The 16,296-nt window shown below is 39.1% G+C and overlaps 1 protein-coding gene across 2 annotated transcripts in view; it reads left to right on the top strand.

The window, feature by feature from the left end:
* GABPA (GA binding protein transcription factor subunit alpha) overlaps positions 1–16,296 on the top strand; it is a 39,614-nt gene that overhangs the window by 14,496 nt on the left and 8,822 nt on the right. For both annotated transcript variants that reach the window (XM_043593811.1, XM_043593810.1), the window contains exons 4-6: positions 577–661; positions 4,773–5,018; positions 13,214–13,408. In XM_043593811.1, coding sequence (XP_043449746.1) covers positions 577–661; positions 4,773–5,018; positions 13,214–13,408 — 526 coding nt within the window. The remainder of the gene's footprint in view (positions 1–576; positions 662–4,772; positions 5,019–13,213; positions 13,409–16,296) is intronic.

Genomic DNA, 16,296 nt, shown 5'->3' with positions numbered 1-16,296 from the left:
TTAGGCGAGGTGAAAGATAAAAGCACTAATACTGAAAGGATATAGACTTATTGCGGAAGATATCAAAGCTAGGTCAGGTGTGAGCTCATAAGTCCTTTAACTTTATTAACTGTATTGCCAGAGATTTAGAGTTAACCTTGATCTTAAATGTGTGGCATTGGTAATTCGGGGGACTTGGCAAAAATTATGTTAATAGATTTATATAAATCTCCCCACTAATTAAACACCCTTCTTTATTTATGACAGGAAAATTGCATTATCTTCTACTTTAAATATATATGCAGAATAAACAGTAATAATGCCTTTTGACATTATTTAAAATCCTAACCTCCAGAGCTAGAGAAAACCACCACCTCAAATAAATTTGGTTAATTTATGTTGTCTTTAATTACTACCATGGTGGTTAAAATATTTTTAATTTCGACAAAGAATAAGTGATATGACAACTTGGATAATTAGATGTGTTCTTATAATTCCATTAGTATGCCTCAGTAATTAAGTCCTGTTTGGTACATCCATTTATATTAAACCAGATGACTGAACTAAAATTTGCCTTTATCATTTTCCCATGTTTAGCTGGATCCAGAACGAAGTTTGTTTGACCAAGGAGTAAAGACAGATGGAACTGTACAACTCAGTGTACAGGTAATTTCTTACCAAGGTAAGCTGCTTTTAATGTTGTTACTTTAAAGTCTAGTTTGTGTTTTTTTTAAATATGAGAGAACTCAGTTTTACAAGTTTTAGGTGTTTTAGGTGGTTGTCTGAATTACTTTATGTGATGTTGTAGTCACATATTCCTGTCTTTGGTTTAATTATTATATCTGTCAGGGTGAGGTAGATAGTATAACATATTCTACTAGTTTACTTGGAGAAGAATATATTGTAAAGTAGAGAAAGGTGGAAATACACGTTCTGGTTGACTTTCTCAGAACAGTTTAGCCACACTGCAGAACTGGATTGCCAAGGAAGCTGTTGCCCTGCCATGATCTGGAAAATGCCAGATCTAAAAGCCACTACTATAGCTGTCAGCTTAGAACCATGCTGCCCCCACAGTGATCCACATTAGCCAAAAACGTGGCTGTCATATGCCTGCTTGTCCCTTCTTTACTCACTTCCTAAAAGCAGGCTTATGCCAGTGATTCTACAACCTGAATCCCAACTGGAACCCTAGCTCCAAGGAAATCTAGTCTCTACAGTTTAGCACAGAGAGAGGAATTTGCACAAGATATAGAGTGACTCAGTCACCTATATCCATCACAGTATTTTACTAATCTTGTTTAAGTACAAAAGTCAGAAAATTAGGAAACCATTTTGGGTAGGTTGAATTTTGGTTTTTAAAAATGTGGCTTGTTGGGAGTTCTGACCACAGTTTTAGACTAATTTAAATGTTTGAACATAATGTATTGCTTATAATCGCATTTCACAGATCAAAGTATTCTCAAACTATGAAAATGGTAGCTATCTCCTGATCTACAATTTCCCCCAGAATGACCATCGTTGGCAATAAGAAAGAAATTCTTTGTTTTCTTCTTTTTTTTTTTTAACTTGTTTTATTTTTTATTTTTTAAAATTCACATCCAAATTAGTTAGCATATAGTGAAGCAATGATTTCAAGAGTAAATTCCTTAATGCCCCCTACCCATTTAACCCATCCCCCCTCCCACAACCCCTCCAGCAATGCTCAGTTTGTTCTCCATATTTATGAGTCTCTTCTGTTTTGTCCCCCTCCCTGTTTTTATATGATTTTTGTTTCCCTTTCCTTATGTTCATCTATTTTGTTTCTTAAAGTCTTCATATGAGTGAAGTCATATGATTTTTGTCTTTCTCTGACTGACTAATTTCACTTAGCATAATACCCTCTGGTTCCATCCACGTAGTTGCAAATGGTAAGAATTCATTCTTTTTGATTGCCAAGTAATACTCCATTGTGTGTGTGTGTGTGTGTGTGTGTGTGTGTGTGTGTGTGTGTATACACCACATCTTCTTTATCCATTCATCCATCGATGGACATTTGGGCTCTTTCCATACTTTGGCTATTGTTGATAGTGCTGCTATAAACAAGGGGGTGCATGTGTCCCTTCGAAACAGCACACCTGTATCCCTTGGATAAATGCCTAGTAGTGCAATTGCTGGGTCGTAGGGTAGTTCTATTTTTATTTTTCTGAAGAACCTCCATACTATTTTCCAGAGTGGCTGCACCAGCTTGCATTCCCAAAAATTCTTTGTTTTCTTTAAAAGCCTAGTGACTTCTTGCAAGTGTAGGGAGAGTTGACTTGATGAAATTTGAATGGAGGATTAGAGATTAATTTTAGGAAATTTTTTTTCAAAAATTCTAGTTCTTTTTCTCATGTATATTTGAAAACTGACTTATCTTTGTATCAGAAAATGAATGATAAGCAACACAGTTTATTATAGAGTTGGTTTTCAAAGAGGTTTCAAGGTTTTCAACTTTAAAGTTGACTTTTGTTTTTTCTTTCAAATATACTTTGATTAAATTTGATATAGATTGTAACAGACGCAATGACCAAACAGTAGCTGTTAAGTAATATGATAGTTTCTTAGAGCTGTCATCATAACAGAAGTATCTAAGATGATTTTATAAAGGCCTCGTTTATTCTGTTTTGAATATCTTAAGAATTTGGGGTGTTTTTTTTTTATTCAATAGAAAATGGAAATCAGAAGTTAATGTGTATTCAGCAAACTCAGTGCCAATTCATTTTTAACACATGTACTTTGACCCTTGAAAAGAAGAGCAGTCAGGGGCACCTGGGTGGCTCAGTCAGTTAAGTGTCCAACTTCAGCTCAGGTCATGATCTCACGGTTTGTGAGTTCGAGCCCTGCATCGGGCTCTTTGCTGACGGCTCAGAGTCTGGAGCCTGCTTTGGATTCTGTGTCTCCCTCTCTGCTCCTCCCATGCTTGTGCTCTGTCTCTCTCTCTCTCTCAAAAATAAACATAAAAAAATTTTTAAAAGAAAGTCAGTCAAGGGGCGCCTGGGTGGCGCAGTCGGTTAAGCGTCCGACTTCAGCCAGGTCACGATCTCGCGGTCCGTGAGTTCGAGCCCCGCGTCAGGCTCTGGGCTGATGGCTCAGAGCCTGGAGCCTGTTTCCGATTCTGTGTCTCCCTCTCTCTCTGCCCCTCCCCCGTTCATGCTCTATCTCTCTCTGTCCCAAAAATAAATAAACGTTGAAAAAAAAATTAAAAAAAAAAAAAAAAAGAAAAAGAAAGTCAGTCAATAATCTTAATTTGCTTAGAAGGACTTCTACAAATTCCGCAGGTGAGTAGCTACTCCTTTATATTCTCCCTAGTCTAGTTTTTATTTTCTAATCCATATTGGTACTTTTTCTTTCTAATAAATGTTTATAAGTAGCTGTGCGTGTGGTGGTAGTAGTGGTGGTGGTGATGGTGTTAAATTATCTTAGACTTAGTAGAAAAGTTGCAGGGGTGCCTGGGTGGCTCAGTCAGGTAAGCGTTAGATTTCAGCTCAGAACATGATCATGTGGTTCCTGTGATCGAGCCCCACGTAGGGCTCTGTGCTGTCAGCTCAGAGCCTGGAGCCTGCTTTCGGATTCTGTGTGTCCCTCTCTCTTGCCCCTCCCCCGGTCCTCCCTCCCTGCCCCTCTCTCTCTCTTTCTCTCTCTCTTGAAAATAAACATTAAAAAAAAATAAAAAACAAAAATGTTACAAGAGGAGTAAAAGAATTCTTGGATGTCCTTTACCTAGATTTCCCAAATGTTAACTTTTATTTCATTTGCTTTGTTCTCCGTCCACCTGTCCCCTTGTTATCTTTTTTGCCCTGTTTAAGAATAAGTTGCAGGGGGTGCCTGGGTGGCTCAGTCATTTAAGCATCCAACTTCAGCTTAAGTCTGATCTCACAGCTCATGAGTTTAAGCCCCATGTCAGGCTCTGTGCTGACATCTCAGAGCATGGAGGCTGCTTCGGATTCTGTGTTGCCCTCTCTCTGTGCCCCTCGCCTGCTCACGCTCTGTCTCTGTCTCTCAAAAATATATAAACGTGGGGTGCCTGGGTGGCTGAGTCATTTGGTGTCTGACTTCAGCTCAGGTCATGATTTCACTGTTCATCAGTTCGAGCCCCACGTCAGGCTCTGTGCTGACAGCTCAGAGCCTGGAGCATGCCTCGGATTCTGTGTCTCTCTCTCTCTCTGTCCCTCCCTCACTCACGCTCTGTTTCCCTCTCTCAAAAATAAATAAACATTTAAAAATAAATAAATAGGGGCGCCTGGGTGGCGCAGTCGGTTAAGCGTCCGACTTCAGCCAGGTCACGATCTCGCGGTCCGTGAGTTCGAGCCCCGCGTCAGGCTCTGGGCTGATGGCTCAGAGCCTGGAGCCTGTTTCCGATTCTGTGTCTCCCTCTCTCTCTGCCCCTCCCCCGTTCATGCTCTGTCTCTCTCTGTCTCAAAAATAAATAAACGTTAAAAAAAAAATTTAAAAAAAAAATAATAAAAATAAATAAATAAACAAACATAAAAAAAAGAATACGTGTTGCATACATGATCTTTTTCTGTCCCTAAATACATCAGTGTATGTGTTTTCTGAAAACAAGGAATTCTTTTGTATGACATTACAATTATCAAAATCAGGAAATTAATCTTGACACAATACTGTTATCTACTAAAGTTCCATTGAATAATTGTATTTATGTCTACAAGGGAGTATTTGCTCTACCATTTGGGAGCGCATAAACTAAGCTAATGACTTTTTAGTGACTTTTATGCATCCATTTGAATTTACTTTTTTTTTTATTCATTCTTAAGGAATTGAGCCTAAGCTAAACATCCTTGAAATTGTTAAACCTGCGGAAACAGTTGAAGTAGTTATTGATCCAGATGCCCACCATGCTGAAGCAGAAGCACATCTTGTTGAAGAAGCTCAAGTAATAACTCTTGATGGCACAAAACACATCACAACTATTTCAGATGAAACCTCAGAACAAGTGACAAGATGGGCTGCCGCACTGGAAGGTTACAGGAAAGAGCAAGAACGCCTCGGGATACCTTATGGTAATAAAATACTTAATTATGTGCTAGTAGTATAATAGGAATTAAGCTTGACATAGAAGATACTAGGGTGAGTAAGTTATAATCTATTTTAAATGTAGAATATTTAGGAAGAATATCGTTTTCCGTATTTTTTTTATCCCCTTTGGACAAATATTTTTGCAGATGTTGGGAATACAAAGAAATAAAAAAAATCTGCCTTCAAGGTGTTCATAATGTAGTTGAAGACAGAGAAGCTAAGTGAAAGGAAATCGTTGCCATAAAAGGTAGCATGCTTTTAAGCTGTAACTTACATATATAAAGGGAATATGCTGTCACAGTCTCAAGGGATCACAGTGACCTGTGTGGAAACTGGGAAAAGGTTTATTACAGACAAAGAAACTGATGGACAGAGAAGGGCAGACCAGACAGGAAACACATGTGCAAAAGTTAGACATGGGAGTGAGTATTCAGGAGTAGTGAGGTTTGGTGGAGTTAACTCTCGACAGTATAGAACTGTTTTGATTGATGGACGTGACCGCGTGGTGGGAGTGCATGGCATATGTTGGTGCACATAGAGACCGAATGAAGGGAAAGCAGAGGCATGTTATAGTTGAGTTGTGGCTAGGTGATAATGTCTAGGTCAGCTTAAACTTGATAATTTCTGGGGAAAGAAATGAATGAAAATAGTGATGGGGCTGAGCAGCTGACTCATGGATTGTGTGAGGGTAGAGAGGAGAGATTCAAGTACCGATGCAACTTCTCAAGCTTGGGTGCATATAGGGTAATCATGATATTGATGAGAATTGGTGACATTTTCATTACATGTTTAGTGAACTACATATGCCAGGCATCATGTTAAATGCTGGGCTTTTGATGGTGCATAAGAAAGATAGTCCATGCCCTCCGGAGCTTAAGTGGGAGAGTTGGGGAAGTCTGGTATTGGGAAGATTTTTTTCAAGGGAAAGTGGTTCTACTTTTGAATAGTACCTACTTAACTAAAGGTAACCAGAAAGTATTTTCAGGTATACAAGATTTGGACTGGAGATAAAGATGTTTTCTGGGACTCCACTGTGGTGAATTTATATTGAAGCCATAGAGTATATGCAGTCTCTGATGGAGAGAGAGAAAATGGAAAGGAACACAGTGTTAAAGACTGGTTCCTGGAGCTTGTCAGAATTTCAGCTTGAGGAGAAAAGAAGGGAGACACAGAATGGCTGAAGACATAGAAGGAAAACAAGAAATGTATATAGTGACTGAAATTGAGAAAGAGTTTTAGATGGGCAAGAATCTCCACACTGCCAGCCAAGTAAAAAAATGCCAACTGAGTAGTATCTGTTAAATTTGGTGATCAGAGGTTTATTGGTAGGTTTAGAAAAAAGTAACTGTAGAGTTAAAGATGAGTTACAGGAAATAAATAGACATGGAAATGGAAAAAACTGAATATTAACCTTTGATGGGGAGGGCAAATGGGAAGAGTGTTGAGAGAATAAGTAAATATTATTGAAGCTTCAAGAGTTGTTGATAAGCTGAGTATTTGTAGATAAAATGATATGGCACTAGCCGGAAAAGGGTAGATGAAGAAAGCCAGGAGAGGGACTTTTAATTGGCAACATAAGAAGGTAAGTCCAGTTTGGAGGAGATCAAGCTGTTCCTCAGAGACGGTGTAGTTGACAGTATTCTTACCTATTTTTGACGTGTGGAAGCCAGCATAGATGTTGTACTTGACCTTCTTGTTACTGAGTCACCCCTGAGAGGGGAAATGCTGAGAAGGAAAGAAGGAGCATAAAAACATTTGAAATAATATTTTATGGTTTGCTAGACTTGCAACAAGAACCTTTTGGGAAGTAGAATCCTTTTTTTTTTTTAAATATAATTTATTGTCAAGGTAGCTAACACACAGTGTATACAGTGTGCTTTTGGTTTTGGGGGTAGATTCCCGTGATTCATTGCTTACATACAACACCCTGTGCTCATCCCAAGAAGTACTCTCCTCAATGCACATCACCCATTTTGCCTTCTCCCCCGAGGAGTAGAATCTTTTATGGAGAGTAATATTTAAAAATGAATTGTAGAGAGCAAGATTATAAACTTTGACTCAAAGTTCCTACCAAGGGTATTATTTACTTAGAATAAAGCTCTTTTCAAACACTTGACATTTATTTAGGTATAGGAAGATTTTTTTTTTAAATCATTGTTTTTTTTTTTTGTTCCTAAAATCATTAGCAACTGGAAAGTTTTAGGAATGTAATTACTGTTTTCTTAGGAAACTATCGTTTTAGGTTTCTTTCTGCACGTAAGGGTAGTCATTTTGCAATTGCTTGTTAATTCTGTGCAAAATTGAAATATGGCTGACTGGTCGTAGCTACTTTAAATCTCTTTGAAATATTGGTCCACATTGGACAGTTCCTTAAAGTTCATTTTATACGTATCAGTTTTATATCTTGACAGGAGCTTAGAACCACCTGTTCATATATGTACAATCCCTTCACTTTGAGATTTTTCCAGGACTCTATTTTCCTGCTGTTTTGTTTTTGTTTTGTTTACTATTTCACATTTAAAAGCTGTAGATGAAGCTCAAATTAATGAATTTATAGTAGTTAGAAGTCTGGTCAAATGGGATGTTCAAACTGACTAAAAGTATTTATTCTTGTCCTTTTTTAATAAGAATGTTAAAAAGATGACTATATTTGTTTATTTTTATTTTTTCTTTCAGTTGTTTGAATAATTAAGAAAGATAGTCACGTTTTTGGCTCCCCAAATTGTCAAATATTAACATTTTAAAATATTACAAGTGTTGGGGCACCTGGGTGGCTCAGTCAGTCGAGCATCCGACTTCAGCTCAGGTCATGATCTCATGGTTCATAGGTTCGAGCCCCATGTCAGGCTCTGTGCTGACAGCTTGGAGCCTGCTTCAGATTCTGTGTCTTCCTCTCTCTCTGTCCCCCTGCTCATGTCTCTCTCTTTCTCTCTCCCTCAAAAATAAACATTAAAAAAAATTTTTTTTAGTACTACAAGTGTAAAATACCTGGTACAGAAAGAGAATGTAAAATTGTTTATGTTGATTACATGCTGAAATAACATTTGGATTCATTAAATGAAATTATTGTTAAAATAAATTTCACCTAATTTCTTTATTTTTTAATGTAGCTGTTAGAAAATTTTTAAATTACATGGTACCCTGCATTATATTTCTATTGGACAGCTGCTGATCTAGACAATTGTAGCCTTCAGTTCTGGGAAATTTTCCTGTATTAGTCTTTTGATAATTACCTTCTGTGTTTTTCTTTTCTTTTTTCTGAAATTCCCGTTCAATCTCATGGGCTGATCCTCTGTGTCTTTACTCTTCCACTTGTCATTTCTGTATCTGTCTGTACAACTTTGCCAAATTTCTTGTCTTTATATAACAACCTGTCCTGAGAGTTACTTTCACTTTACAAGGACTCTTGATATTTGTTTGCTGATTTTAGTATTCTGAGCTCAGTATTATGGATATCATGTTTTCTCTTACCTCTCTGAATATTTTCATTGTTGTGTTGGGGTTTGTAAAAATTTGTTTTCCATTTTGTTATGGCATTATTTCTGTCTTTTCTGGGTTCTATTTTTCTGTTTATTTTTGTTTGTTTTTAGACTCAAATATCTGATTATTCCTGCTCATCTGTTCATTGAGTGAATAACTTTTTTTTTAATGTTTAATTTTGAGAGAGAGAGAGAGAGAGAGAGACAGAGGTGAATGGGAGAGGGGCAAAGAGAGAGGGAGACAGAATCTAAAGCAGGCTCCAGGCTCTGAGCTGTCAGCACAGAGCCCGATGCGGGGCTTGAACCCATGAACCACAAGATCATGACCTGAGCAGAAGTTGGATGCTCAACCAACTGAGCCACCCAGGCACCCCTAACTTTTTTTTAATGTTTACTTATTTTTGAGATCGTGTCAGCGGGGGAGGGGCAGAGAGAGTGGGAGACAGAGTATCCATCCAAAGCATGCTCTGCACGGACAACAGTGAGCCAGATGTGGGGCTTGAACTCATGCACTCTGAGATCATGACCTGAGCTGAAGTCAGATGCTCAACCGACTGAGCCACCCAGGCATCCCAGAGTGAATAACTTTAAGCTAATTAGTTTGAAGCTCTGGAAGGGGTTTCTTGACCATACACAGGTAAAATGGGGTATTGGTCATTTCATTAAAAGATTTGAAAGTGCCAGTATGTATAGCTCTTTTTCCTGGGTTTCTTTAAGTTTTCTTGGAGAATTGGCCAAATACCTAACAGGGGTAGAACATTGCAGTGAGGATTTATGGTTGACTTGTATGTGAATGCTGCATTGTGGAAGTGGAAAGGGAAGGGCAGAGGGTCTCACTCTTCAGTTTGTAGACTTTTATTACTGGGATCTGTTCTCCCAAGATCTGTTTAATGTCTGTCACTGATCTTAAAAGTGTTCCTGGGAGTGGGGGAAGGGTTACGGACATGTGTGTTGAGGGATGCTTCTGTTCAGTTGGCTCCTGAGAATGAAGGAGAGGCCCTGAAGGTTCTGACACCACCATACACTTAAAATCAGTCCCCTGATTTGTATTTCCCTGATGAGGAGCGATGTTGAGCATCTTTTCATGTGCTTGTTGGCCATCTGGATGTCTTCTTTATTTTTTTTTTTTTTATTAAAAAAAATGTTTTTTTTAATGTTTTTTTTGAGAGACAGAGAGAGGCAGAGCATGAGTGGGCGAAGGGCAGAAGGAGAGGGAGACACTGAGTCTGAAGCAGGACCCAGGCTCTGAGCTGTCAGCACAGAGCCCAATGTGGGGCTTGAACTCACGAACCGTGAGATTATGACCTGAGCCAAAATCAGATGCTTAACCGACTGAGCCACCCAGGCGCCCCTGGATGTCTTCTTTAGAGAAGTGTCTGTTCATGTCTTCTGCCCATTTCTTCACTGGATTATTTGTTTTTCGGGTGTGGAGTTTGGTGAGTTCTTTATAGATTTTGGATACTAGCCCTTTGTTCAATATGGCATTTGCAAATATCTTTTCCCATTCCGTCAGTTGCCTTTTAGTTTTGATGATTGTGTCCTTTGCAGTGCAGAAGATTTTTATCTTCATGAGGTCCCAATAGTTCATTTTTGCTTTTAATTCCCCAGCAATAGCACTGCTTGGAATTTACCCAAGGGATACAGGAGTGCTGATGCATAGGGGCACTTGTACCCCATTGTTTATAGCAGCACTTTCACCAATAGCCAAATTAGGGAAAGAACCCAAATGGCCATCAACTGATGAATGGATAAAGAAATTGTGGTTTATGTACACAATGGAATACTACTTGGCAATGAGAAAGAATGAAATATGGCCTTTTATAGCATTGTGGATGGAACTGGAGAGCGTTATGCTAAGTGAAATAAGTCATACGGACAAAGACACCATATGTTTTCACTCTCATGTGGATCCTGAGAAACTTAATAGAAGACCATGGGGGAGGGGAAGGAAAAGTAAAAAGTTAGAGAGGGAGGGAGCCAAACCACAAGAGACTCTTAAAAACCGAGAATAAACTGAGGGTTGATGGAGAGCAGGAGGGTGGGGAGGGTGGGTGATGGGCATTGAGGAGGGCACCTGTTGGGATGAGCACTGGGTGTTGTATGGAAACGAGTTTGACAATAAATTTCATATTAAAAAGAAAGAAAGAAAGAAATCAGTCCCCTCATTTACCATGTACACCTCTTCTGCTACCTGGTGCCACCATGACCCGAGCCAATAAGGGGGTTCTGCAGGCAAGAAACTCTTCTTGCTATATTCTCCTTGAAAGATATATTAGGTCATAGCTTCTCCTGCTTCACTGGATTTTCACTCTGCTTATGGTCTTCAAAAATAAGTTGAAAATCTCCCATCCATTTGTCATTTCCACTCATGGTCCTGTGAGTTTACTTCTTTTAAAAAAATCCTTAGCTATAATTTTACTAGGGTCTTAGAGAAAATAAGCAGGCGAATATGCATGGACAATTAGTTATGTTAAGAAGTCCTAACGTAGGAGAGAAGTCCTAATGTAGGACAGAAGTCCTAATGTTATTTAAGAAAACAAATCAGACTACTTCTATTTTCCCCCAACTTTTTTATCTTGACACTTTCTTCATGTTTTTGTAAAATGAGGTTACTTGAACTTTTAAAGGGAGTTGTGTTTCAGGATAGCTTCTCTAACTTCCCAGAACTCCTTCATCTGTTATTTTCAATTAATATTAAAAAATAGAGCCGGTAGGGGCCCCTGGCTGGCTCAGTCAGAAGAGCATGTGACTCTTGATCTTGGGGTCGTGTGTTCAAGCCCCCACGTTGGTTGTAGAGATTACTTAAATAAATAAAACTTTAAAAAAGAGCCACTTGCTTGCTCAGTTCCTGCCTGTTCCCTTACTCCACTTTTATCTGGACCTCCTCTCTCTTTTTCCTTGGTGTTCCTATGCTACTCAATTTCGATCCCATTCCCTCCGGTTTCTCCTCATTGTGGTCCACTCTCCTGGATGTGATCCGCAGGCTCAGTTTTTAGAGCTCACAGATGCTACACTGCCTCCAGCCCCTTCACCTTTACCTCAGACCGTTGGGCTCACCTGTTACTGGATTGGGCAGGACTGGTTGAGCTGCTGCTTTGGCTTGGCCTGTCGTGCTTTCAGTAAGAACTCCCTGGCTGTGTTTACATTCTCCCATGCTCAGAATGAAGAATGGGTCACATGTCCCTTTGCTTCCTCCCCGCTTTGCTGTCTCCTCTACAGATAACTGACACCATGAAGGTCTGTGACTGTTACAGCTTTGTCTTCACCTGTGTGTATTTGGGCTTTCCTGGGGATGTCTTGTCACCTTGTTTTATTGTAAATATACCTGGATTTTTGGTTTTGCTCTCTAGTTGCTTTTAGTGGTATTTTTTTAACATGTGCATTTGGAGACGTTAAAAAACTTCACTGCCATCCTCCTCCCTTCACCTCTTTGTGAAAAGATCAAATAAAAAATCAGTTCTGTGACTATCAATCCTCTATTATGTTTGATTCATTTTTTACTATAAATTGGCTCTTGATAAGTACCTAAATGTTTTTTCCCCACTTACTCCTATTGAATAGCCTGCAGCTTAGGGCACGTAACCAACGCTATTTGGATAGGTCATCTTCTCCATGCAGAAGTATCTGTATCAAAATTAATTCAGTCAGTATTTATTAAATTTATATGGGTAAAATACTCTGTTAGATGCCGGGGATACAATTAAATATTCGTACATGTTGGCCATCCTTTTCATTTGTGAATTCAATTAGATAGTAACAAATGATGAGGAAAATGAATTTATTTGTATTTACTTTTTATAGATTTAACAAATTATGCATAAGGCATTGTGGTAAACGCTGAAGATACAGTGGTTTACAAGACACAGCCCTTATATTCAAGACCTTAACGTGTTACAGGGAAAGACAGCTGAGTAAACATGCAATTTGCATGTTGTAAGTGCCACCAAAGGGTAGAGATACAGGAGCACTAGCTTTTTACAAGAAGCAAAAGGGAGGAAAGATTATGTTGTGCACAGTTTGGAGAATAAGTCTAGCTCCTCAAAAGCCCCTTATGGATTTTTTTGCGTTTTTTTCAGTGCACCAAATTGTACACAGCTACAAAATAATGTTTGAAACTTGAATAACTTAACCCCATTCTCTCTAAAGTAATCACATATTTTATTCTTCCAGTTGACCCATTGGAGAGCAATTTTCTACTGTTTTTCTTAGTAAAACTCCAGACTAACAGATGTAAAACCAGATGAAGTCATTACAAATTTAGGTTGAAAAATTCAAAAGGAGCTGAGGAGAAAATACATCATTAAAATTTATTTGGGGGCACCTAAGGTGGCTCAGTCGGTTAAGCATCCGACTCTGGATCACAGCTTGGGCAGGTCACGATCTCACAGTTCATGAGATTGAACCCCGCATTGGGCCCTGCACTGACAACACGGAGCCTGCTTGGGGTTCCCTCTCTCCTCCCTCTGCCCCTTCTCGGTGCCCCCACCCCTCTCTCTCTCTCAAAGTAAATAAACTTTAAACAAATTTTTTTAAATTTTATTTGAGTTTATATACTTTACTTGGGGAAAAAAAAGCCTGTCTGGATTTTATCTCCATATATATGTGTGTATATATATATACTTATATGTATCGACAAATTAACCGTGCACTCATGTAGTGTCGAGATAGAGCTAGGCTAATGGTAATATTTTTCTCTTTAGATCCTATACAGTGGTCCACAGACCAAGTCCTGCACTGGGTGGTTTGGGTAATGAAGGAATTCAGCATGACTGATATAGACCTTACTACACTCAACATTTCCGGAAGAGAATTATGCAGTCTCAACCAAGAAGATTTTTTTCAGCGAGTCCCTCGGGGAGAAATTCTGTGGAGTCATCTGGAGCTTCTTCGAAAATGTATAAAATTTAAGTTATTACCTATTTGCGTTGTAACTTCAGTTTAATTTTATTTCGTTATAATTTTGTCTTCATTGTGCATTGTGGTCATTGATAATAGCAATAATAATTAACACTTAATTGTATAAGGCTGTGCTGGGAGCTTTATATGCATTATCTCATTTAATCCTTCTAATGCCACAGATCCGTACTTTCCCTATTTTTTAGATAGGAAAGTGAGGCTTAGACAGCTCCACAGGGTACAAGGCTAGGGAGTGGCAGGGCCAGGATCCAAAACCAGGCTGGTGAACACTAGAATCTCAGTTCTTAAGATGCTGTGCCGCATACTTAGCTCTCTTCATAAATTTTAGTCATTGACTTTTATTTCATCCGTCAGTTCTTTCATTTACTGTTTATCTTCTAGAAATTTAAGATTGTCCACAGATGTCGTCCCTGTTTCTTTTCATCATTAGTGGAATTAAATCTTCTACAATTTCTTTTCATTGAATGGGATCTTAAGAGAAAGAAGTGTAAGTGTGCATCCCTCCATCTTGAATCGAAAGCAGCTAGTTATAAGTGTTTCCATGTTGGCTCCACAGACATTATTATGATGATTAAGTGACTATATACAGAAATTAGAAACTACTTGGCTGACCAACAAAAAGCTCAAGTAAATGCAAATTATTTTGTTTGAATTTTAATCCCTCTTAATCCACTTTAATCCAACAGTGACTATCTGTTAAAATATTTTAGCAGTAACCTGTTCCCTAACACCCGGTTTAGAGGCCAGAAATGCTAGCCAGACACACATACTTTTCCGAATGGGTGAACAGGACAGACTCTGACTTTGGTTTTGTAATGGTGTATAAAGGTACCTGGTAGGGTTTATTATTCTGTTATGTGCCTGGTAAAAGAACAGCTCAGGTTGGAGGGATTTTACCTAGTAATTGACCGCCTGGGGTGCATTCTCTACTGCTGAGTAAGAAATGAGCTCTGGAGACAGGGTTTTTCCTTCACTGATTATAGTTTGTCTCTTTTATGGAATCTCTTAAATATTGGAAAACATGTCTATGACACTGACTCACTACATTCGTTACATTTACAGGGTTTATTTCCAGTTTTTCTTAATAGGTAAAGAAATTAAATGTTCTAGTTGAAGTTTTGTCCTTGATTTCACGGTTTGTTTTCTCCTTCGTGCCTTTCAGATAAATAATGAAAACTCTTGAATTGTTTCAGATTTTTAGCATATGAGCCATGTTTACTGAAATGTTTTCATATACGAACTCTAAAGATTAGGACAGGACAATGACGGTGCTTAGACTGCAGTTTTGATTTTTCTCAGATTGGCGGGTTTTCTCTCTCCCCGAGGGCAGCACTTTGTTGTGGCTGTCTGGTTCTCCTAGTGCTTCCCAAAATCTTTAAAGTTCATTCAGCGACTTTTCCTGGTATGGGGAGTAAAGGAATCTCGTGTATCTGTTCATTCATTTCCTTGAAGTGGAGTGGGTCTTCCTCGGAAAAACTCTGCCCTGGAATGTTATTTTCAAAAGTAGCAAAGCCCCACAGCTTAGAAAAGTATCTTGCAAATTCCTTGCTTATCTGGCCGTGGTTCTTTGCTTTGTCCTGGCAAGGAAGGTCCCATCTGGTTTGGGATCCTAATGCCCAGTTCTGAATTGGGGGATTGGTAGGTTGATGTGTAAAGGCTATTTCTGGCAGATTTTCTGTAATTCACAAGCCTCATTCCCCAGAACAGGCTTTTCTGAGCACAGTCAGGTACTCTGGCCCGTCTTGTAGCGTGAAGCCTATAGCATATGTCTTAAGAACCCGGCATCGATCATCTAGTCATCCTCCGTGATCTTTCAGGAAGAAGCAGTGCTGCACAGACAGAGCTGCTTCTTCATTCATGTTAGATTCTCCACCTGGCTCACCCCACCTTCCTGCAGTTCATCTGGAAACTTCATCCGAGTCCTGCTGTACTGGCGAGGATAATTAGCAATATTCCATTACTGACAGCTTTTTGAAGAGCCTCTTGAAATGCTGTCACCAAAGCCAAAGCTCTCAGTTTGCAGAGGACCTCCTTTAGGAAAAAGAATTGCCTTGTATCTTTAGTGTCTAAAGTTTCTTCATAAAATGGATTCATTTCACCCAGAGCGCTGCCTCTTAGGATGATTCTTTTGTACGTGGCCAGGATTTGAGGGCTACAGTAGAGGAATATGATAGGTAGTCTGTGTGGTCTTGAACCCAGTTTTCAGAACCTCCTCTGTGTTGTGCCTTAATCTTGAGAGTTCCCAGGAGACAGACCAAACTCCATTCTGAGACTCAGAGCTTAGAAGCTGATCTTACAGGTTGGTAACACATGGGTTTTGTGATGGTGACTCCCTGTGTTGCCTCTTTTTTTTTTTTTTTAATATATTTTTTAAATATTTATTTATTTATCTTTGAGAGAGAAAGAGAGAGAGAGCATGGGAGTAGGAGGCGGGTGGGGAATCCCAAGGTGGCTCCACACTGTCAGCACAGGGCCCAGTGCGGGGCTCAGTTTCATGAACTTGTGAGATCATGACCTGAGCTGAAATCAAGAGTCAGACGCTCAACTGACTGAGCCACCCAGGTGCCCTTCTTTTGCCTCTTTTTAGGCTAGGGCATCTGTGTTCATTTAAGCCACAAATGGAACAATTTCTGTTTCAGTAGCACTTTGCTTCTTCAAGGTGCCTTTATAAAATTTGGGGGGAAATCTACAAATGTGGGGCATGGATTTTTCTTCAAGAGAAACAACAGTTCTTGAGGAGAATGCTCAGAACTAGGAATCTGGATGAAATAGTAACATCTTCGGTTTCTGGAAAGTTAAGCTTTGTTTCATGCATTGTGCTTTTTTGTTTGTTTGTTTAAGTTTATTAATTTATTTTGAGAGAGAG

This window comes from Prionailurus bengalensis, chromosome C2, assembly GCF_016509475.1.
Source record: "Prionailurus bengalensis isolate Pbe53 chromosome C2, Fcat_Pben_1.1_paternal_pri, whole genome shotgun sequence".
In the NCBI taxonomy this organism is placed as follows: Eukaryota; Metazoa; Chordata; class Mammalia; order Carnivora; family Felidae; genus Prionailurus; species Prionailurus bengalensis.
The sequence above is the reverse complement of the archived record's forward strand: the minus strand, read 5'-3'. Positions and strand labels throughout refer to the sequence as shown.